This window comes from Chiloscyllium plagiosum, chromosome 18, assembly GCF_004010195.1.
Source record: "Chiloscyllium plagiosum isolate BGI_BamShark_2017 chromosome 18, ASM401019v2, whole genome shotgun sequence".
NCBI lineage: Eukaryota > Metazoa > Chordata > Chondrichthyes > Orectolobiformes > Hemiscylliidae > Chiloscyllium > Chiloscyllium plagiosum.
The window spans coordinates 6724094-6748300 of NC_057727.1; the positions used below are offsets into that span (position 1 = coordinate 6724094).

The 24207-nt window shown below is 42.2% G+C and overlaps 1 protein-coding gene across 2 annotated transcripts in view; it reads right to left on the minus strand.

Moving 5' to 3' along the window:
- LOC122558819 overlaps nt 1-10883 on the minus strand; it is a 34751-nt gene extending 23868 nt beyond the window's left edge. Inside the window, exons 1-6 of one of the 2 annotated variants that reach the window (XM_043707613.1) lie at nt 10006-10883; nt 8698-8786; nt 6183-6250; nt 4866-5144; nt 3495-3554; nt 1042-1077 (exon numbers count right to left, since the gene is read on the minus strand). In XM_043707613.1, the coding sequence (XP_043563548.1) occupies nt 1042-1077; nt 3495-3554; nt 4866-5144; nt 6183-6228 (421 nt within the window). In that variant the 5' untranslated portion in view covers nt 6229-6250; nt 8698-8786; nt 10006-10883. The remainder of the gene's footprint in view (nt 1-1041; nt 1078-3494; nt 3555-4865; nt 5145-6182; nt 6251-8697; nt 8787-10005) is intronic. The other variant, XM_043707614.1, reaches the window with a different exon arrangement.
- Nucleotides 10884-24207: the final 13324 nt, after the last annotated feature.

Sequence of the window (24207 nt, forward strand, 5' to 3'; positions counted from 1 at the left end):
TTTACAAAATTATGAGGGGCACGGATAGGATAAATAGACAAAGTCTTTTCCCTGGGGTGGGGGAGTCCAGAACTAGAGGGCATAGGTTTAGGGTGAGAGGGGGAAGATATAAAAGAGACCTAAGTGGCAACTATTTTGTGCAGAGGGTGGTATGTGTATGGAATGAGTTGCCAGTGGAGGCTGGTACAATTGCAACATTTAAAAGGCATTTGGGTGGGTATATGAATAGGAAGGGTTTGGAGGGATATGGGCCGGGTGGGACTAGATTGGGTTGGGATATCTGGTCGGCTTGTACGGGTTGGACCGAATGGTCTGTTTCCATGCTGTACATCTCTATGACTCTATGACTCTATGTCGAAAAAGGGCACGAGCAGGACAGTCATGAGAAATTATCTTAGCTCAGAGGACCAGATATAAGGTTGAATCTTAACGAAAATCAGCCAAGAGGAATGTTGTGAAACTTGAAAGGGTTCAGAAAAGATTTACAAAGAAATGGTTGTCGTGAAACGGTTAAAAGTGGATAAATCCCCAGGACCTGATCAGGTGTACCCGAGAACTCTGTGGGAAGCTAGAGAAGTGATTGCTAGGTTGGAGGGTTTGAGCTATAGGGAGGCTGAATCGGCTGGGGCTGTTTTCCCTGGAGCATTGGAGGCTGAGGGGTGACCTTATAGAGGTTTATAAAATCATGAGGCATTCTAAAACAGAGATAAGGTGGGGGAGTCCAGGACTAGAGAGCCTAGGTTTAGGGTGAGAAGGGTAAGATTTAAAAGAGACCTAAGGGATAACTTGCTCATGCAAAGGGTGCTGAATTTATGGAATGCAATGCTCATTGGAAGGATGATGTGGAGATGCTGGGCCAAGTGGCCTGCTTCCATAGTGTATGGGCTCTTTATGATTATTGTGTTATATTTTGGTCACCCTATTTAAGAATGGGTATCATTATATTTGTCATTGTTGAGAAAACGTTTGCTGATTCCTGGAAAGAAGAAATTGTCATATGTGGTTAGTATATTTGCATTAGAAAGCCAATTTGTTACTCACTATATCCACTGGGACTGGGGTTGGAGAAAAAATGTCCTGAAGAAAAAGAAAAGTTGAATATCAACAACAAATTATTTTTCATCAAAACACTGATACTTATCAATTTACTTAATATAGTCACAAGCTAACAGCACAACATTAGTAATTTAGGTTAAAAAATAGAAATTGCTGGAGAAACTCAGCAGGTCTGGCAGCATCGGCAGAGAGAGAAAAACAGAGTTAATGCTTAAAGTCTAATACAGCTGTGCTTTTTATTCGCAGGATGTGGGAGTCGCTGGCTGGGCCAGCATTTATTGCCCATCCCGAATAGCCCAGAGGAGCGTTAAGGGTCAACCACATTGCAGTGGGCTGGAGTCACATGTAGACCAGACCAGGTAAGAACAACAATTTTCCTGCTCCTCGGATGCTGCCTGACCTGCTGTGCTTTTCCAGCACCACTCTAATGTGGATTTGATTTCCAGTATCTGCAGTCCTCACTTTTGCCTAGGTAAGAACAACAGTTTTCTTCCATCAAGGACATTAGTGAACTTGATGTTTTTTTCCCAACAATCAACAATGGCTTCATGGTCATTGTTAGACTCTTAATTCCAGATTTTTATTAAATTTAAATTCCACTATTTGCTATGGTGGGATTTGAACCCAGTTGTCAGTCATTAGCTGGGTCTCTAGATTAGTGCTAATACCCAGTATTAATATCAACAGGCCATCATCGCCCCTTTATGGTGAGAAAAGGATTATAGGATAAAGAGCAGGAGATTTGTACGGAGTTAAAATGCTCAGAGACCCTGTGCAAACAGAAGGGGCCAAGTACTGGAACTATTCTGTGATTTATCACATCATTTATCTTCAATTAATTACATCAACCACATGATTGTACATGCTATTATTGTCTCCATCATTTATTCTGTTCCCAAACTGTATATCGTTCAGATCATCAAAGTTGTAATCCCTACATGCTCTCAGGTCAATTATGCAGAAAAACAAGCAAGGAGCTCTTAAACCTACTGTTGTAGCACGCCACTGCATAATTATCACTAGGGAATTGGTTTAGCTCAGTTAGCTGGATTGTTGGTTTTCAAAGCTGTGTGATGTCAACAGTGTGGGGGTCAGTTCCCATCACTGGTTTGAGGTTACCATGAAGGACTCTCCTTCTCAACCTCTTCCCTCACTTGAGGTCTGGTGGCCCTCAGGTTAAATCACCACCAGTTGCTTCTCTCTAATGAAAGAGCAGCCCCTATGATCTGGTAAGATTATGGTGACACAACAACAAACAATTCTCTCCAACATCTTGTTTACTTCTACCTCCTGTACACAAGTTACCTGTGCCTTCTTCATCCCAGGTACCCCACTTCTCTCATTAAGTTAACTGTTTGCTACATTATTAAACTGACGAATGAACTCACTAACCTCAAATAATGCTGATCTTGTCTAGCACATGCCTGTGCAACATAACCTGACTGCCTCTGTCTAAGCTTTTTTTACCTTTGACCTGTACATCCCTGCTTAAGTGATCTGCTCGCAAACAAAGCTTCTCACTGTACTTTGGTACACGTGACAATCAATCAATTAATCAATCAATCAAGCAGAGTGCTTATCCTGAATGGTGATAGGCTACATGAGTGTTGTTGGAGCTGCACCAATCCAGGCAAGTGGGGAGTATTCCATCACACTCCTGACTAGTGCCTTTGTAAATGATGGCCAGGGGAGGAGAAAGTGAGGGCTGCAGATGCTGGAGATCAGAGTCAAGAGTGTGGTGCTGGAAAGGCACAGCCAGTCAGGCAGCATCTGAGGAGCAGGAGAATCAATGTTTCACGCATAAGTCCTTCATGAGGAAGGCTTTGGGGAGTCAGGAGGTGAGTTACATAGTACAGTTCTCCTAGCCTCTGACCTGCCCTTGTAGACACCTACTCTGTTTTCTAATCAACACACACAATTAAGTCAGTAGAGTTAATTTATCTTTAACAGTTTCATGTTGGTTGTGCCTTATTAACCCATGCTTCTCGAAGAGACAATGATTTTGGCCTTGACAGTTACCGAATGATGCTTAGATTGCTCACTCTAAGTGCCCATCAGAATTTTTGTCGGACAGTTCTGCAAATGATTGCCCAGTGGTGTAACACCAGTCTTCTCTTGTATGGTGTGAATGAACCCCGCTGTCTGATAAAGCTTAAGATAAGTGACATTGATTGATGACTTATTAAAATTATACATATGCCTTTTGTTTGGTATATCATGGTATATACATAATTGTTCTGCTGACATGGAGAAGTCTCAATTATCTTTGAATTCTTATTAACCAAGGGAGGAAGGTATGTCGTCCCTCTTATTTTTTGGCAGTGGGTGGGGTGATGAGGAGATTTGGAAAAGGTTTTACTGTATACTCTCGCTAAAAATTCCCATCATGTGTATAAAGCAAAGAGGAAGCTCAGGAACACAAGCTGGCAGGTTCTTACCTTGAGCAGCCTCACATTTGCACTGGCAGTCCATTTTGTGACAACATTTGCATCTCAACTCTGAAGAGGAAACAGATTTTTCTCGGCAGTAAAATATGCATGAAACTTGAAATTTCTATCAGAAAGGCTCTTAGTTATTTGGTTGACTTAAAGAGTTGGGTCTACTTGGGATATGGGAAGTCCAACATCATTAAAAGTTGTTATGACACAGCGGTGAACCCCTCTGCTAACTCAACCAAATACCCAAAAAAAAGCTCACCTCATCTCGTAATCTGTTAAAATATGAGTGACAAAGAACTCCCAAATTCCACTATTTAAAGAAAATAATATCAAATATATTTTTTAACTCTAAAAGTGAACATTAACCAATAACTGTTCATAACTCTAAGCCTCCCTTTCTCTTAACTGCTTATTAAATGCCTCCAACTCTATAACAATATGATGTTCCAATAAGACACTTATTAAAATTGCATCAATTTAATTTCAAAACCACACTGCCGCTATCATCTTCCGTGTCTGTCTTCTTCCGGCTGAAGATCTCCCTGGGTCATCTTCTTTCTTTTTACTGCTAATTGGTTTCATATGAACAAGTACCTTTGATTGAGAGTGTTTCCTAATTTCTTGAGTCTCTATTGATGGCAGTTGCTCTCTCTGCAATTTTCAAACTGAGCTCATTTTTATATTCCCAACCTTGGATTGTCTCATTGGTTAGATGTCAACAAAACAATAAATTCAAATTTGATTGGGTTTTAGTATCCTGGGGCATAATTTAAACTGATTGGTTAAATTCAAATTGCGTCAAAACAGCAACCAACTCAAGCATCTATTTCACACCCTAATTGTTACATATTTTCAATTGTCCAGTACACTCTGGCACTACCATCTGGTCATATGTACAGGTGCTTCTAAGTTCTCAGTTCAGAACAGCATTCCCTCTCTCTTGAAGGTATAGTATACACCTTTAACTTCATAACAAAGTCGATCATATTGCTGTGGGTGTGGAGTCTCATTGAGGTCAGAGGTAAAGAGGGCAGACAAGGTTAAAAAAGGGAAAATTTGATGTAAATGTGAGAGACAGATGTTTTGCACAGAGGGTGGTAAATGCCTGGAATGTGCTGTCAGAGGAAGTGCTAGAAGCTGAACCAATGTCAACATTTAAGAGAAGGATGAGGGGAGTCTGTTCAGAGATGTTATGATATATATCAGGAGCAGATAGAATTCTAACTCAGATCTCCTTCCCCAGAGGTATGGACCCCACTTCTGTAACACAAGAGCCCACCTTTAGAGTAGGTGGATAATTCTACATTAACCTGTTCCACGCTGGCATCACACACACTTACAAATCTTGGTGTTTCTAAAAACAAGACTTACCGTTATATTTACTGCCTTTATTACAAAGAAATAACCATGCATCAGAATCAGTATCTGCTTTATCAAGAATATGGATCAGGTCCCCGACTGTTGGACATTTTTCTCGACATTTCCAAGATTGTAACATTTTAAATGCTTTGTCTTGATTACTATTTCCATCAGAAATGAAGTTCTCAACTTCATATGCCTTAAAGCCTAGGTGTTGAATTGCTAAGCTCTGCCATGTGTTCCCCAGTTTTCCAGCTAACTCCATCAATTGTTTGTCTGAGATGGGTTGATCTGAATCAGAATGAGAGAAAACATTATTGATGCAGAACTAAACTTATTATTGTAACCAAAAGGAAAGGCCTTCAATGGAAATTACCCAATACAAGTCATCAATTAGTTCTATCTTTCAAAAGTATTTGTGCTTATCCATTTCAGAGTTATACCGCACATACGAGGCCCTTTGGCCCATTCGATTGCTGAGCTAGCTACACTAATCCTACTTTCTAGCACTTGGCCAATAGCCTTTAATGTTTTGACATTTCAAGTGCCCATCCAAATATTTTTTAAAGGTTGTGAGGATTCCTGCCTCAACCACCCCACCAGACTTTAGCTTTCTTTAGTACCATAGAAATGATACAGCACAAAAGGGGCTATTTGGCCCATCTTGTCCATGGTGACCCAAAGATAACAAGGTGTCCTGTGTAATCCCACCTTCCTGTACCCGGTCCATAGTTCCCCCCTCTCTCCCCCCATCCCTTCCCCCCCCCCCCACTGATCCCCAAATACCCTACCCCCACTGCCCCCACGGTCCCCGCTTGTAGCACTTAAGGTGCAGATTCAATTACCTTATACTAGAGTAGAAGGTCTCTGCCCTCTACAACCGTCACCAACTCTGGCAGCGATTTCCAGACAACCAGCACCCTCTGCATAAAAGTGTTTTTCCTCAAGTTCCCTTTTTAATTCTTCTGCCCCCTAGCTTGAATCTGTGACCCATGGTTTTTGAACTCTCTGCCAAGGAAAACAGGCTCCACCTGATGAAGGAGGAACACTCCAAAAGCTAGTGTGCTTCCAATTAAACCTGTTGGACTGTGACCTGGTGTTCTGTGATTTTTAACTTTGCACACCCCAGTCCAACAGAGGCACTTCCACATCATCTTTATCCCTCACAGTTTTGTATACCTCAGACATGTCGACCCTCAGCCTTTTCTGTTCCAAGGAAAACAACCTCTACCTCTCTAATCTCTCCTCGGAGCTGCAATTGTCTTTACTTATTTTAATATTCAATTGTCCACTCATCAAAACAAGCCCAAAATTATCAGCTTACTATACCATTTTGTTCAGAATTGTCCATATCACGTTCTTCATCTGAAGGCATATTGAGCTCAGATGCTTAGTTTCTAAAAAAAATAGGTAAAATATCAATAAGTCATTTCTGAACAGTTTATTTTTTAATGGTTGCAGTGTATAATCTTGTATTTTTTGTTTGGTCACTGGATGGGGCCAGCATTTATTCCCTGTCTATATTTGGCTTTAAACTGGATGGCTTGCTATACCATTTCAGAGGACACTTAAGATTTGAGGCTGGTATGGTGGCTCAGTGGTTGGCACTGCCGCCTCAGCACCATGGACTCAGGCTTGATTCCAGCCTTGGGCGACTGTATGTAGTTTGCACATTCTCCCCATGTCTGCGTGGGTGTGCTCTAGTTTCCTCCCACAGTCCGCAAGCATGTGCAGGTTAGGTGGATTGGCCATGGGAATTAAATGATTATAGGGTAGGGGATGCTGGAATGCTATTCAGAGCGTCAATGTGGTCTTGATGAGTCAAATGGCCTGCTTCCACACTATAGGGATTCTATAATTCAACCACATGGCTGTGGATCTAGACCAGGTAAGGACACCAGATTGACTTCCCTAAAGAGCATTAGTGAACCAGAGGAGTACTTGCAATGGTTATTGGTGTTTTATATCCTGTACATTGTGGTAATGGTAATGCTACTGGGCAAGTAGCCCATTGGCCCAGGGCAAAGTTCTGAGGACAAAATTATGGAGTCATAAAATCATAGAGATGTACAACACGGAAACAAATCCTTTGGTCCAACTCATCCATGCCGACCAGATATCCTAAATTAATCTAGTCCCATTTGCCAGCATTTGGTCCTTATCCCTCCAAACCTTTTCTATTCATGTACCGATCCAGATGCCTTTCAAATGTTGTAATTGTAACTGTATTCAAATGTAACAACAAACCTGTAATTATGAGTTTAATCTCAGTGTTGACATACCATGTCAACTATCACTAACTTCTGCAGAGCTCATCTGGTTCACTGATGTTTCATTTCAGGGTTGGAAATCTGCCACCCTTACCATCCTAGTCTACATGTGACTTCAGACCCACAGTAATGCGGGAGACTCTTAACTGCCTTATGGGTAATTAGGGATGGGCAATAAATGCGGGCCCAGCCACAAAAGAGTAAAAATGCTAGCCCACATGCCACAAAAGAGTAAACATTTCCAATCAGACTGAATGATTAATGTAAGCTAGAAAGAGCAGTTGACAGTCTTATCTTTGTTGCTGAATAGCAGTTTAATCTTCGTTGTATTAAATGGCTAGAAAAGTTCAAGAAGTATTTGAGAAAAGTGGACCATAACTATAAAAATAGTGCAAGGTCATTCAGGAATGGAATAAGGAGGTACATTTTGCACATGGGAGCCAATAGCCTTGTAATATTGTCATTAGACTATTAATTGAGAAACTCAACCAATGTTCTGGATTTGAATTGTGCCATGGGAGATGGGGGTGACAGTATCAAAATTAGGAGAGCTGTCTCACAGACATAGTCATATTTATGGAATCATACCTTAGAGACAATGTCCCAGACACCACCAACACAATCCCTAGATATGTCCTGTCACATCGGCAGGACAGACCCTGCAGAAATGGCAGCATAGTGGTATCCAGTCAGGAGGGAGTTGCCCTGGGAGTTCTCAACATTAACTCTGAATCCCATGAAGTCTCATGGCTTTATGTTAAATCTGGGCAAGGAAACCTCCTGCTGATCACCGCGTACCATCCTCCCTCAGCTGATGAATCGGTACTCCTCCATGTTGAACAACACTGAGAGGAAGTACTCAGGATGGCAAGAACAAAATATACCACTACCAACAGTGGCTCGGCAACTATGAAGGACATAGCTGCTAGACTGTAGCTGGTGCTGAGAGAACCAATAAGAGGGAAAGCTGCCAGCTGCATAGAATTCAATAGCATTGCCATCACTGAATCCCCCACTATCAACTTTCTTGGAATTACCATTTACCAGAAACTCAATTGGACTTACCAAAAAAATACATGAGCAGACCAGAGGCTCGGAATCCCAGAGTGAGTAACTCACCTCCTGATTCCCCAAAGCCTGCGCATCAACAAGGCACAAGTCAGGAGTGTGATGGAATACTCCCCACTTGTCTGGATGGGTGCAGCTCTAACAACATTCAAGAAGCTCAACACCATCCAGGGCAAAGCAGCCCGCTTGAATTGGCACCAAATCCACAAACATCCACTCTCTCCAAACTGATGCTCAGTAGCAGCAGATACAAGATGCACTGCAGAAATTTTCCCAAGATACTTAGGCAGCACTTTCCAAACCCATGACCACTCCCATCTGGAAGGACAAGGGCAGTAGATACATGGGAACACCACCCTTGCATGTTCCCTTCAGAGTCATCCTGACTTTGAAATATATTGCCATTCCTTCACTGTCACTGGGTCAAAATCCCAGAATTCCCTCCCTAATGGCATTGTGGGTCAACACACAGCACGCAGATTACAGCAGTTCAAGAGGGTACTCACCATCCACAGCAACGTGGATGACTCTTAAAGCTGCTATGAGTAATTAGGGATGGACAATAAATGCTGGTCTTACAAGCAATGCCCAAATCCTGCAAAAGAGTAAAAAAAAATTGATAAGGCTGCATTATTGGAGGGTTGCTTTTTTTATTTTTTTTCAGACTAGAGACCTGTGACCACTGGTGTTTTACAGTGAATATGCTGCTTCCACTTTTGTTTATGATTTCTATAAATGATTGAGATGTGAATATATAAAGCATGTGGTTAGTCAATTTGCTGATGACACAAAGATGCTGGGATAGTGGACAGTGAAGAAGGTTATCTAAGATTACAGAGAGATCTTGATCAATTGGATCAATGGGCTGAAGAGTGACAAATTAAGTTTGATTTGGATAAATGCGAGGTATTACATTTTGGTAAAACAAAGAAAGACAAGAATGATACTATAAAGAGGAAGGCCTTGGGCAGTGTTGTGGAACAGAGACCTAAAGATTCAGGGACATAATTCTTTGAAGTTTGCATCCCATATAAAGTGTGGTTAGAAAGGCGTTTAGCCCACTTGCCTTCATTGATCAGGCCTATGAGTATAGGAGCTGGGACGTCTTGTTGAGATTATGCAGGATGTTGGTGAGGCCTCTTCTGGAGTACTGTGTGTAGTTCTGATCTCCCAAATATTATGAAGCTGGAGAGAGTTCAGAAGAGATTTACCATGAAGGTGGAGGGTTTGAGTTGTAACAAGAGGTTGGATAGGCTGGGACTTTTATCACTGGAGTGTAGGAAGTTGAGAGGTGACATTATAGAGGCTTATAAAATAATGGGGGGTATAGATAAGGTGAATGGAAGGTGTCTTTATTCCTGGGGGTGGGGGATTTCAAGACTAGAGGCATATTTTTAAAGTGAGAGGAGAAAGATTTTAAAAAAAGACATGGGGGCAGTTTGTTTTTTAACACAGATTTTGTGTGTGGAATGAACTTCCATTGGAAGCAGTTACAACATTTAAAAGATAATTAGATAAGTACTTGAAAAGAAATGTTTGGAGGGATATGAGCCAAGCGCAGGCAGGTAGTCTAGTTAAGTTTGGGATTATGGTTGGTGTGGACAGGTTGGACTGAAGGGTCTGTTTCTGTGCTGTCTCACTCTATGACCCTATGATTGGTGTAAGCTAGCAAGAACAGTTGACAATCTTTTCTATGCTATTGAATGGAAGTTTAATCTCCATTACATCAAATGGACAGAGAAATTCAAGAAGAACGTGAAAAAAGTAGACCAAAGTTATTAAAATAACGCAAGGCCATTTAGGGGCCTTCTTACCTTCTGAGGGGCAATTAGGGACAGGCAATAAATGCTGGCTCGTCCTGCAACATCATGCCCCATCTGCAAGTAAAGCAAAAACCCCAGAATTCACCCCCCACAAGAAAGTTACTGATTACAGTTTTAACAACCGATGTCGATGTGTATTCTTTTCAGGTACAGTATCAGAAACAAGGAGTAACGTAATAACGAGAGGTTCTGCAGGTTCCTTCTGATTTTACTCAAATGCTGGCAGTCCTGAAGTATTAAATGATCTTCTCTTGTTCCAATCCATGACAGTATCTGTGTTCAAGTCCTCTGTTCGTCCAAGCAGATTGAAATGTTTTATTTTTGGCGGGCTCAAGCTAAGCCTCTGCGCCAAATTGTAACCTTATCTCTGTCAATGTGCTCCATTTCCTGGTCTTTAAGACATCACCAAAGAATAAAAGTTATGCAGTAATGGGGAAAAGATGGTGCCGTGGGACTAATCACCCAGGAATCCAATCTAATGCTATGCAGAAGAGCAGTGGAGAGCTGAAGAGTACAAATCGTGGCCCAGGCCTGAGGCCTACTTTTACAGGGAGATGACCAGGAATGTCCTTCAGCTGAAGATTCAGCCCATTCTGTGGTTGAAAAAGAGTCGACGTCACAGATATTTGGCAGGGATCATATTGCTGTTAGGGTTTGTTTGAAAATTGCTATCTTATAGAAAAGTGTAATATTTATTTTTGAAGGAACTAAAACTCAGCAATAGAAAAAAAAAAGAAAACCAGGGCCAATTTAACAACGAAATATATTATATAGATTATAGAACAAATCATTAAATACAGGATGAGGGTGTTGCTGGCTGGGCCAGCATTTATTGCCCATCCCTAATTGCCCCAGAAGGCGGTCACGAGTCAACCATATTACTGGGGGTCTGGAGTCACATAGGCCAGACAAGGACAGCAGATTCCCCTCCCTGAAGGGCATTAGTGGAGCAGATGGCTTTGCCCCAACAGCTGATAATGGATCCATGGTTGCAATTAGATTCTTAATTTCAGGATTTTCTTGAACTCAAATTCCACCATCTGATACAGTGGGATTCAAACGTGGGACCACTGAAGACTTCCAGTGTTTATGGATTAAAAGGCCTAGTGATAATACCACTAGGCCATCACCTCCAATAAAGTAAGAAAAAGCCAAAGTAGGATAAGAGCTGGAGAGTAAAGATAACATTGGGGGTGTACATTTAAGAAGACGCAAGTTTAAGTATAAGGCATGACAGCACAGCTTGGTAGTGTGCATATGTGGGATCCGAGACAAGCAAAATAAAGCAAACAATGTGATTTCTGGAGATCTGAAATTGCTGGAGAAACTCAGCAGGTCTGCCAACATCTGTGGAGGGAGAAACAGAATCAATCGTTTGAGTCTAGTGACTTGTTCTAAAAAATGGTCACCAGACTCGAAATATTAACTCTGTTTCTCTGTGCACAGATGTTGCTAAACCTGCTGAGTTTCTCCAGCAATCTCCGACTGTTGTGGGCATGTTGCTGTAGCTGCAGAAACCTGAGTTCCAGGTCTCTCAGCTCAAATGGTGATCGGGGATAATAGGGCACACCTGCAAGGCTGGGAGTTATATGGAGAGCGCTTTTTAGAGATGCTGTCCCACCACATGTAGGAAGGGAATGGGTAACTGTCAGGCAGTTGGCGAGAGGAACAGGTTAAGTAACACAGGAATCTCCTGGGGCTCTGCACTCAAATCGGTTTTCCATTCTGGAAGGTGATTGGGGCCCTGGTGCCTCATGGAAGGGTAAGCAGAACCACATTTGTGGCACCACGAGTGGCTCAGCTGTACAGGAGTGGAGGAAGAAGAAAGATTGAGCTATAGTGATAGGAGCTTTGTTACTTAGGAGAACAGAACCGTTTCTGTGGTTGTCAATGTGACCTCGAGGATGGTATGTTGCTTCTGTGGTGCCATGGTCCAGGATGTCACAGGATAGCCGCAGGATGGTCTTCTGAGGGAAGGTGAGAGCGAAAGGGCAACGTCCATGTTGATACCAATAGCTTGGAGAGGGAGGGGAATTTGGTTCTGCAGTCAAAATCTAGGGTGTTAATAAAGAAAGTTAACAAACCAAACCTCAAATGTAGCAATCTCCACTTACTCCTGTGCTCGGGAGTGCAAGAATGGAAAGGCAAGTCAGATGAATGCGTGGTTGGCAAAATGTACAACTTCCTGCAGCACAGGGATTGGTTGCAGCAAGGGAACAAGCTGGACAGAGCTGGGACTGAGTTTCTTGCAGGGTATTTTCTGTCTACAGAATAGAATAGCTTTTATTGTCACGCTTAGGAAGTACAGGAGTGGTATGAAAGATCTTTACAAAGGCTGCCTCTAATGGCACCATCTTAGGTACAAGTACTTAAGTACAAATCCTGGATACAAAAGAGGAATAAAAGGGAAAGTAATAGCATTACTTACAATGTCTTAAAAATAAGTTAGATGTAAGATAGTTATAACATCGTTAAAGGATATGGGTATTGTACAGTCCAGTAAAAAATTTCAACTCAATACTTTATTGCAGCAGCTCAGTGGTTTGACTGCCCACATCAGGCCCCGGTCCAACTCCACTCCAAGCCTCCAGTCCACTTTAGGCAGAAGTGGGTCCTGCAGATGCCGGAGATTAGAGTCAAGATTAGAGTCAAGATTAGAGCATCCGAGGAGCAGGAAAAATCAATGTTTCGGGCAGGAGCTCTTCATCAGGATGAAGGACTTTTGCCCAAAGCATTGATTTTTCCTGCTCCTCAGATGCTGCCTGCCCTGCTGTGCTTTTCCAGCATCCCTCTAATCTTGATTCCAGTCCACTTTAACCTAACTTGACAGGATGAGGTAAACAATGGAAAATAGTACAGAAGATCGGGGTTTACAAAATACTGAGGGATGCAACTGGCAATAACAGAGACAATTGCGAGTTAAGAAGGCAACGTCAGAATAAGGAAAGAAGTGAAGTCAAAATAGAGTTGATGTACATGTTGGTAATTACATCGGGAGTTACAGACACATATTGCAGTGTGAAAATATGATGTTGTGGTGTGATAGAGGCTCAAGGAATGGCAAGACGAGTGTTAACTATTCCTGGGCACAAGGATTTTTTTTAAATTTATTCACTTGAAGAACATGGGTAGACAGTTGCGAACACAGCCCGGTCCATCACACAAACCAGCCTTCCATCTATTGACTCCATCTATACTTCCCACTGCCTTGGGAAGGCAACCTACATCATCAAAGACCCCTCCCACCCCGATTATATTCTCTTACACCCTCTTCCATCAGGCAGAAGATACAAATTAAATACACATACCAACAAATTCAAGAATAGCTCCTTCTCTGCTGTTATTAGGCTTCTGAATGGACATCTCAAATTTTTAAAAAATGTTACTGTTGATCTCGCTCTGTGCGCACCTTCTCTGCAGCTGTAACATTGTATTCCTCACTCTGTTTCATTACCCTAGTGCACTTTGTATGGTATGATCTGTCTGTACTGCAGGCAAAACAAACTTTTCAATGGACCTAGCTAATAATAAATCAAATCAAATCAGAGTAAGGAGTTTCCCCTTGAATACAGAGATGAGGCAGAATTCCTTCAAATAGAATGTGAATCTGTCAAATCCTTTACAACAGAGGGTTTTCAAGGCTAGTCATTAAGCATATTCAAGACTGACATGGATTTTTAGTCAGTAAGGGAATCAAGGAGATTGGAATAATTTCGAGAAAGTGGAGTTGAGGATGATTGGATCAGCCTGATCTCATTGAATGGCAGAGCAGATTCGATAGGCTGAATGGTCTACATTTATTTCTGTGCCAGTGTAACTAAATGTATTTATTGGATTGTACAGCATCCTAATTCTTTAACTATGTTAAATGTTACATCTAACTTATTTTTAAGACATTGTAAGTAATGCTACTACTTTCCCTTTTATTTCTCTTTTGTATCCAGGATTTGTACTTAAGTACTTGTACCTAAAATGGTGCCATTAGAGGCAGCCTTTGTAAAATTTTTTCATACCTATAGGACAAACAGGAAGACAGCTAACAATCCGCATACATGAACATCAACTAGCCACGAAACGACACGACCAGCTATCCTTAGTAGCCACACACGCAGACAACAAGCAACATGAATTCGACTGGGACAACACTACTATCATAGGGAAAGCCAGACAGAGAAGAGCCAGGGAATTCCTAGAGGCATGGCATTCATCCACAAACTCCATCAACAAACACATCGACCTGGACCCAATATACCAACCACTACAGCGGACAGCTGAAACTGACAACCGGAAGCGGCAGGGATAGACCACTATAAACACCGGAGAAAACATCAAAGAAGCGCTTCACAGGATGCTCCCAAGCACTGAGGATGTCACCTAGCCAGGGGACGAAACGTTTGCAACAAAAACTTCCAGCTCGGCGAACAGAACCACAGCAACAAAGTGAATAATTAACGCCTCACTAATGATCCAACTCAGCCCTTGAAACTCTAATATTTAAAAGTGCTAACCAATAAGTTAGCTTAACACTTCTTTGCAAAAAAGCACTAACAATTGAATTGAAAAATTGGGACTCACCCAAATACTTTTCCTGGTCAAAACAAACTATTTCAAAGACAAAACCTTAAATGAATCATCATAACCGTTCGTAATTGAATATGGGCACACCTACTATAGAGGAAGAGGAAATAGAATTATGTAGATTGATGTATTATCGAGCACTTGGTGTGTCGTTAACCAGTTTCCAAAATGCTGTCATTATTTCCTTTGTTTAAATGTCACCAAGTTCCTGACGAAAATACTAGATGTTTTTGTTTTTTTCAGTGAAATTAATAACACCCTTTATAAATTCAGTGAGTACAGAGGTTTATATTTAACAAGATAAATCTTCAAGAGAAAAATCGATTTCTGCGCAAGGTCTGCAGTCTTAACAAGTTAGGTTAGGGTGGCAGGATGTCACAGTGGTTAGCACTACTGACTTGAGGCAGCACTGTCCCAAGTTCAATTCTATTCTTGCACTACCTGTGTGAGGTTTGCATATTGTCTGTGTGGGTTCCACTGGATGATCTGAGTTCCTCCCACACTCTAAAGGTATGCAGCTTAGAGTAGATTGGCCATGCTAAATTGCCCTGTAGTGTCCAGGGATGTGTACACTAGGTGGGTTCGCAATGGGAAATGTGGAATTATAGGGATACTCTTTGGAGGGTCAGTGTTTACTTGATGGGCCGAAAGGCTTCTATCTGCATTCTACAGATTCTATGATTGAAAAAACTTACATTGATTAAACCGAAACAGAATCTTCTCACAAAAGTCTTTATGTAACTTTCTAAATTTTTACAAAGCAAAGCATAAATGTAAAGAAAACCAAAAGGAATCTTGTTTCAATTTGACTGACTCCCACATCCCATCACCCAAATTCAGCCTCAGGGATCCCGCCTGCTCTCGAGGAGAAACATCTAAAGCTGCCTGATGAGCAGCTAAGAAGCTGTGAGGTTTAAATGGCAGGGAGACCAACAGCAGGAATTGGCATATGACACTGGTTCACTGACATCTTGAATGTCACAATGTGAAGGTGTCGGTGTTGGACTGGGGTGGACAAAGCAGGGACTCTGAAAGCTTCTGGTTTCAAATAGCCTGTTGGCCTATAACCTGGTGTCATGTGATTTTCAACTTGATCTTGAATGAGAACAATGGACTCCCTCTAAAGGTGGAGGAGTGAATGAATGATCGGCTTTATGGTCGTGTGTATTTTACAGTGAAAAATGCTTTCAACTGTCACCACGATGCAGGCACTGCAGTCCGTTCTGCCATAACACGATGGTTCTGTTCCTGTGCAATCCCACATTGTGGAAAAATCGCGCTTTAGCAACAGTGCTTAAAGTGTTGGGCATGTATTCGCGTTAAAGACAACACACGCTTTAGAAACCGCGTCCCCAATTCGTCAATTGCGTTACAGTGAATTTGCGTTCACGAAACTCGCATTATAGCAGAAAAACCTGTATTTTGATTGGTTTAAGAATAAGAAAGAAAGAGTTCTTGCACATCAGTCAATGAAAGCAAGCATGCAGGTACAGCAGGCAGTGAAAAAAGCTAATAGCATGCTGGCCTTTATAACAAGAGGTGGATTAGTGGCGCTGGAAGAGCACAGCAGTTCAGACAGCATCCAAGGAGCTTCGAAATCGATGTTTCGGGCAAAAGCCCTTCATCAGGAATAAAGGCAGTGAGCCTGGAGCGTGGAGAGATAAGCTAGAGGAGGGTGGGGGTGGGGAGAAAGACAAGAGGTATTGAGTATAGAAGCAAAGAGGTTCTTCTGCAGCTGTATAGGGCCCTGGTGAGACCGCACCTGGAATATTGTGTGCAGTTTTGGTCTCCAAATTTGAGGAAAGACATTCTGGCTATTGAGGGAGTGCAGCGTAGGTTCACGAGGTCAATTCCCAGAATGGCGGGACTATCTTACGTTGAAAGATTGGATACCCTTGTATACCCTTGAGTTTAGACGACTGAGAGGGGATCTGATTGAGATGTATAAGATTATTAATGGATTGGACACTCTGGAGGCAGGAAGCATGTTTCCGCTGATGAGTGAGTCCCGAATCAGAAGACACAGTTTAAAAATAAGGGATAGGCCGTTTAGAACAGAGTTGAAGAGAAACTTCTTCACCCAGAGAGTGGTGAGTGTATGGAATGCTCTGCCCCAGAAGACAGTGGAGGCCAAGTCTTTGGATACTTTCAAGAAAGAGTTGGATAGAGCTCTTAAGGATAGTGGACTCAAGGGTTATAGGGATAAGGCAGGAACAGGGTACTGATTGAGGATGATCAGCCATGATCATAATGAATGGTGGTGCTGGCTAGAAGGGCAGAATGGCCTACTGCTGCACCTATTGTCTATTGTCTCAAAAGATGGAGCTCCAAAAGAGTCCATCTACATCCCACCACCTCCTCCATCAGTCCTGAGCCAGCTCATCAGCAACAACACCTATTATTGCCATCCCTCCCTCACTACGTCACCGCAGCCTGCACCAGATCTAATCGATGTCAAAGTCCCTCTCTCGTCGACGTCATTGTGATGCCTTTGTCTGTCACCAGCGCCAGACCCAAGCAATGATAACGTCACTGATTCTCAGGTGGTTGGCTCTTAACTGCCCTTTGCAATGCTGTGGGACACCATCAGCTCAAGGGGTAATTAAAGATTGTTAACAAACATTGGTCTTGCCAGCAGTGCCGACTTCCCCTGAGAAAATAAAGGTTAAAAAAATTACAACAACCAATTTCCATATAATTGATATCATATTAGGAACTCTGATTCCAGAAATCAGAAGGTTATATCTTACTGCAAACTCAGAACTGCTTTTTCTTTGGGCAATAAAAAGGATCCAGCTGATAGTTACAATGAGATGCTAGCTGGTGAGTCATTAGGCACTGAGAAAATTCAAAGTCTGTATCACAGCAAAAACAAAAACCACATCATTAAGTGACATCAAGCCAGTCCATCAATATTTGATTAAAGCCACTAACTTGCTGGCGATGCCTTATTAAAATGCATACTCTTTCACTCAATCGTAATTCATCAGGATTGTGCATTGCATCACTGTTGCTGAAGAAAGAGCTGCCAGAGGCCATTTAAATAATATTGATTCCTTCTAAGTAGTTTTGGGTGTTTGCCAGGGAATTATTTGTAGCTATGTCCATCAGCAGTTAAGTAGCTTTCAATGATTAAAGAAAGAAAAGGGTTGGATTTACAAAGAGGCTTTGGTGATGCCAGGGCACTCAAAGTTATTTGAAACCAGTGGAAAACATTTTGTGCTGTGGTCTCCATCGTCGTTAATCTGGACGTGTTTACAGCAGTTGTGATAACAATCAGATTCTACTTTAGGTGTGGCTTTTTGCTGCAACACGAGAGAACTGCTCTCCTGTAAATAGCATCGAGTGAGTTTTACATCCGTCTGAAACGATGGGCAGAGTCTCAGTGAGTGCTGAATTGTCTGGAATGGGACTTGAACCAACGACTTCTGACTCGATAAAGGCAAGGGTATAGGAGGAAGTGAGGACTGCAGATGCTGGAGATCAGAGTCAAGAGTGTGTTGTTGGAAAAGCACAGCAGCATCTGAGGAGCAGGAGAATTGATGTTTCGAGCATTAGCCATTCATCAGGAATGAAGAGTTCCAGCCCGAAATGTCGCCTCTCCTGCTCCTTGGATGCTGCCTGACCTGCTATGCTTTTCAAACACCACACTCTCAAAGGCAAAGGTATGACTACTCAGATGAAGTACAGAAGTCTCGCAGCACAAATGAAGGCTATTAGGCCCATCCTGTCTGTACTGACAATGCCAAACTACCTGTTTTTTTTGCGAGGAGACCAGGACAATCTATCTGACACATGTAATTCTGGCCTCGCCAGCATCTCGGATTTTAACTGTGCCACTATTGTTGGTTATTATCATAGAACCATAGAATCATAGATTCACTACAGTGTGGAAACAGGCTCTTCAGCCCAACAAGTCCACACAGACCCTCCAAAGAGTAACACACCCAGACCCATTCCCATACATTTACCCCTGACAAATGCACCTTGCCTCTACATTCCTGAACACTATAGGAAAATTAGCATGGCCAAATCACCCTAACCTGAACATCTGTGGACTGTGAGAGGAAACCAGAGCACTTGGGGGATACCCACGCAGACACAGGGAGATTGTGCAAACCCCACACAGACAATCGCTCAAGGCTGGAATCAAATTGGGTCCCTGGCTTTTTCATTGCTTTGTCCTAAGCACTGTGATTCCCCACCCACCCTTCCAATTTTCTGCTTCTTAAATTGCTGCTGAAAATTCATCTCTTTGACCAGGACTTCTAACCTTCTCTTCCTAATATCACTTTGTGTACAAAAATAATCTTTGCTCTATAACTGTCCTGTGAAGTGCCGTGGCATGCTTTAATATGATAAAGGAGTCATAGAGTCATACAACATGGAAACAGACCTTTCGGTCAGACTTGTCCACGTCGACCAGATACCCCAACCTAATCTAGTCCCATTTGCCAGCATATGGTTCATAACCCTCTAAACCCTTTCTATTCATATGCCCCTCCAGATGCTTTTAAAATGTTCTAATTGTACCAGCCTCCACCACTTCCTCTGGCAGCTCATTCCGTACACGTATCACTCTCTGTGTGAAAAAGTTACCCCTTAGGTTCCTTATAAATTTTTCCCCTCTCACCTTAACCCTATGCCCTCTAGTTTAGGACTCCCCTGCATTGGGAAAAAGACCTTGTCTATTTACCCTATCCATGCCCCTCATGATTTTATAAACCTCTATAAGGTCACCCCTCAGCCTCCGACCCTCTAGGGAAAATAGCCGCAGCTCATTCAGCCTCTCCCTATAGCTCAAACCCTCCAACACCCTTGGACATCTTCTCTGAACCCTTTCACATTTAATAACATCATTCTTACAGCAGGGAGACCAGAACTGAACACAATATTCCAAACGTGGCCTAACCAATGTCCTGTTCAACCACAACATGACCTCCCAACCCCTATACTCAATGCTCATACCAATAAAGGAAAGCATATCAAATGCCTTCTTCACTACCCTGTCTACCTGTGACTCCACCTTCAAGGAACTATGAACCTGCAGTCAAGATCTCTTTGTTTGACAAAGAGACCCTACCATTAAAGTGTATGATTTCAACCCTGGTCTGCCTTACCAAAATGCAACACCACACAATTATCGAAATTAAACTCCATCTGCCATTCCTCGACCCATCGGCACATTTGATCAAAGTCATGTTGTCATCTAAGATAACTTTCTTCACTGTCCACCACACCACCAATTTTGGTATCATCTGCAAACTCAATTACCATTCCTTCTAAATTCACAGCCAAACCATGCACTGTAAACACACAAGTTGTTGTTGGCATAAAGTGCAGGGCTACAGAGGAGAAACAGACTATTTGAATAAAACAGCCACAATGGGCTAGGGGCCAAAATATATTCTTTGTCAAAAGCTCCTTTTTTGGTGCTAATTTACATAGAGTCCCTAACAATGTAGAAACAGGTCATTCAGCCCAATGAGTCCACACTGACCCTCCAAAGAGCAAATCACACAGCCCCATCCCACTTTCCATGGCCAATCCAAACAACCTGCACATCTTTGGACTGCAGGAGGAAACTGGAGCACCCGGGGAAACCCATGTAGATAGGAGGAGAACATGCACTCCCCACACAGAAAGCCACCCAAGGGTGGGATCAAACCCAGGTCCCTGGTGCTGTGAGGCAGTAGCGCTAACTGCTAAACCACCATGCAGCCCACAAGCAAAGACTGACACAGTCAGGAAGCACTAATTTTGGCAAAACCTGGGATTGAACAAGGGACTTTTAGTCTCATACTCTCCCAACTGAGCTAATTTGACTCCTTTACTAATTGATACAATTACATAGAGTCGTAGAGTCATATAGATATACATCGCAGAAACAGATCCAACTCGTTCATGCCAACCAGATATCCATTTGCCAGCACTTGGCCCATATCCCTCTAAACCCTTCCTATACATATACCCATCCAGATGCCTTTTAAATGCTGCAATTGTACCACTTCCTTCTCCAGAATTTGCAGTCTGTACTTGTGTTGATTTGTTTCAAGATTTCCTCCAGTTAGGAAAGGTAGCATAAATACCTATGATGGTACAGATTATGAATTTTTCATTTGGAATCAGTAGATGAATGCTCTTTGTTAATCTTCATTGCCAAAGTAAACATTCAAATGACTTGACGTGAGATATCTTATTTGGAATGAGTCTCACATCTGAGTCTTCCTTTAATATTTAATTGCTAGCCAATGTCACTGTCCAGCAGTCATTGATTTTTCTGCTAAAAATTCTCGTGTTCTCCTCCTCAATGTTTGTGTTATAAGTGAGCACTAACAATGATATCAGTGTACTGACTTCCAAAAATTCAACTGAGCAAAGGGGGAATACACACAAATTAATAACAACAGAAGTTGTTGGAAGTGCTCAGCAACATCTGTGCAGAGAAATCAAAGTTAGTGTTTCAGGTCCACTCTGATTTCTCTACACAGTTGCTGCCAGACCTGCTGAGCTTTTCCAGTTAAAAATCACACACAACACCAGGTTATAGTCCAACAGGTTTAATTGGAAGCACTAGCTTTCAGAGCCGCTCCTTCATCAGGTGGTTGGGGAGTACACAACTGTAAGACACAGACTTTATTGCAAAAGTTTACAATAACTGAAATTATACATTGAAAAATACCTTGATTGTTTGTTAAGTCTCTCATTTGTTCGAATGACCATGTTAGTTTCACTTCTTTCATACGTAAATCACAAAACATTTTTTTAAAAGTTACATTCTCAGGTTAACTTTAACAAATGGTGTCAGTTCAGATAATATGTTGAAGGTGTTAGCCCCCAGTTCAGATAATATGTTGAAGGTGTTAACTGTGTGTGTGTGAGTGTAAAGGGTTCTAAGTCTGTGAGAGGGTGTATGTGTGTGTGTGTTGCTTTTCCAACAATTTCTATTTTTTTTCTGATTTACAGCATCTGCAGTTCTTTCAGTTTTACACATAAATTATTTTGTAACGCAAAGGAAACCAAAACAAAATGGTAATGTTGTAGAACAGAGAGAGCTAGGGGTGTAGGTACATAATTCTTTGAAGTTTGCATCACATGTAGACAGGGTGGTTAAAAAGGTGCTTAACGCGCTTGCCTTCATTGTCACACCTTTGAATATAGGAGTTGGGACGTCAGGTTAAGTTTCTACAGGATGTTGGTGAGGCCTTTTCTGGACCACTGTGTGCAGTTCTGATTACCCTGTTATAGGAAGGCTATTAGTGAGCTGGAGAGGGTTCAGAAAAGACCTACTAGGATTTTTGTCAGGAATGGAGGGGTTAAAATTATAGGAAAAGGCTGGAGAGGCTGGGACTTTTTTCATTGGAGCGTAGGAGGTTGAGAGATGACCGTACAGACGTTTTTTTAAAATCATGAGGGGCACAGATAAGCCGCATTTTTCCTAGGGTGGGGAATTTCAAGACTTGGGAGCATATTTTTAAAGCGAGAGGAGAAAGAATTGAAAAGGACAGGAGGGGCAACGTTTTTTACACAGAGAGGAATGTGTGGAATGAATTTCCAAAGGAAGCGATGGATGCAGGTAGTTACATTTAAAAGACAATTAGATAAGTATATGAATAGGAAATATTTAGGATATTGGCCAAGACTGGGTGGGGCTAATTTAGTTTGGAATTATGGTCGGCATGGAGTGGTTGGACCGAAAGGCCTGTTTTCGTGCTGTATGACTCTATGATTGCTTAACGTTTATACTTCACAATTCAGTGATTATTTTTCTGAGCTATTATACTTTCTTGACTAATTATCTTTACGTGTCTCATGAGCGATGACTTGGATCCCCCAGCACACCAGTTACATTAAAGACACATATCATTTGGTAGGGCTGGTAGGCTCACTAACTGTACTTACCAAATGCATATTTCTGACAGTGAACACTGAGGGCGGATTGTTATAGGGGTTTGAGTAATGTGGGCTGTGGCAAGATGTGTGGCAGAGTTTGGCAACCAGTGCAGTAAGGCCTGACTCAATGTTGAGACCACGTTGCTCAATCTTTTATGCTTTTTGCAAGCAGCGTGGGGAGATTCTCACTTGGCAGATGCCAATTGACCATTGTCATTAATTGTTAAACAACTTGTTAACATCACAGCTCACCTCATTAATATTCAGACTCCCAATTTACCAAACTTGCCAAACTCAACCAGGATGAGTGCCTGGCAGCTCTCTGCCCACTCAGAGTGCCCTCTCCAACATCTCAGGGCACCTCACAGACATTGGTATCCAACATCTGCCAGCCTCTAAGAATATCTCCACTTCACTTACAGTGGCTTCTAAACTTCAGCGCTGTTTTGTGGACTGTCATTGTAACGTTGCAGCAAGGACTCCACGGTCAGGGACACAGGCTCAGTTCATCAGTTGGACGATAAGACCATAAGACATAGGAGTAGAAATTAGACCATTCAGCCCATCAAATCTGCTTCACCATTCAATCATGGCTGATAAGTTTCTCAAACCTATTTTCCCGCTTTCTCCCTGTAACCTTTGATACTCAAGAACCTCTCCATCTCAGTTTTAAATATACTCAATGACCTAGATTCCACAACCTTCTGTGGCAGTGAATTCCACAGATTCCCCACTCTCTGGCTGAAAAGGTTTCTCTTTATTTCTGTTCTGGAAGGTCTAAAAGGCTATGCCCTCAGACCCTAGTCTCTCCGACCAATGGAAACATCTTCCCAACATCCACTCTGTCCAAGCCATTCAGTATTCTGTACATTTCAATTAGACCCCTCCCCCCTCATTGTTCTAAACTCCATTGAGTATAAGCCCAGAGTCCTCAAACATTCCTCATATGTTAAGCTTTTCATTCCTGGGACCATTCTCGTCTGAACACACTCCTGGGCCAGTACATCCTTCCTGAGATATGGGGCCCAAAACTGTGCACAATACTCCAAATGTTGTCTGACCAGAGCCTTATAGACCCTCAGAAGTACATCCCTGCTTTTATATTCAAGTCCTCTCAAAATAAATGCCATCATTGCATTTGCCTTCCTCACTACTGACTCAACCTGCAAGTTTACCTTGAGAGAATCCTAGACTCAAACTCCCAAGTCTTTTTACATTTCAGACTTCTGAGTTTTCTCCCCATTTAGAAAATAGTCTATGTTTCTATTCTTCTTGCCAAAGTGCATGACCTCACACTTTCCCACATTGTACTCCATCTGCCACTTCTTTGCCCACTCTCCTAACCTGTCCAAATCCTTCTGCAGCCTCCCGCCTCCTCAATGCTACTAATTCCTCGACCTATCTTTGTATCATCTGCAAACCTAGCCAGAATGCCCTCAGTTCCTTCATCGAGATTGTTAATGTGTAAAGTGAAAAGTTGTGGTCCCAACACTGAGCCTTGCGGAACACCACTAGTCACCGGCTGCCATCCTGAGAAGGACCCTTTTATCCCCACTCTCTACTTTCTGCCAGACAGCAAAGCCTCTATCCATGCTCGCACCTGCCAGGACCAGGATGCATGTCTATTCTCTTCACTTGCTCATTCACTCTGAGCTGACCCGAATGTTTCTAAGATACCTTAACTTTGTGTGTTTTGCTCCCCCTCATACAGGAATACCTATC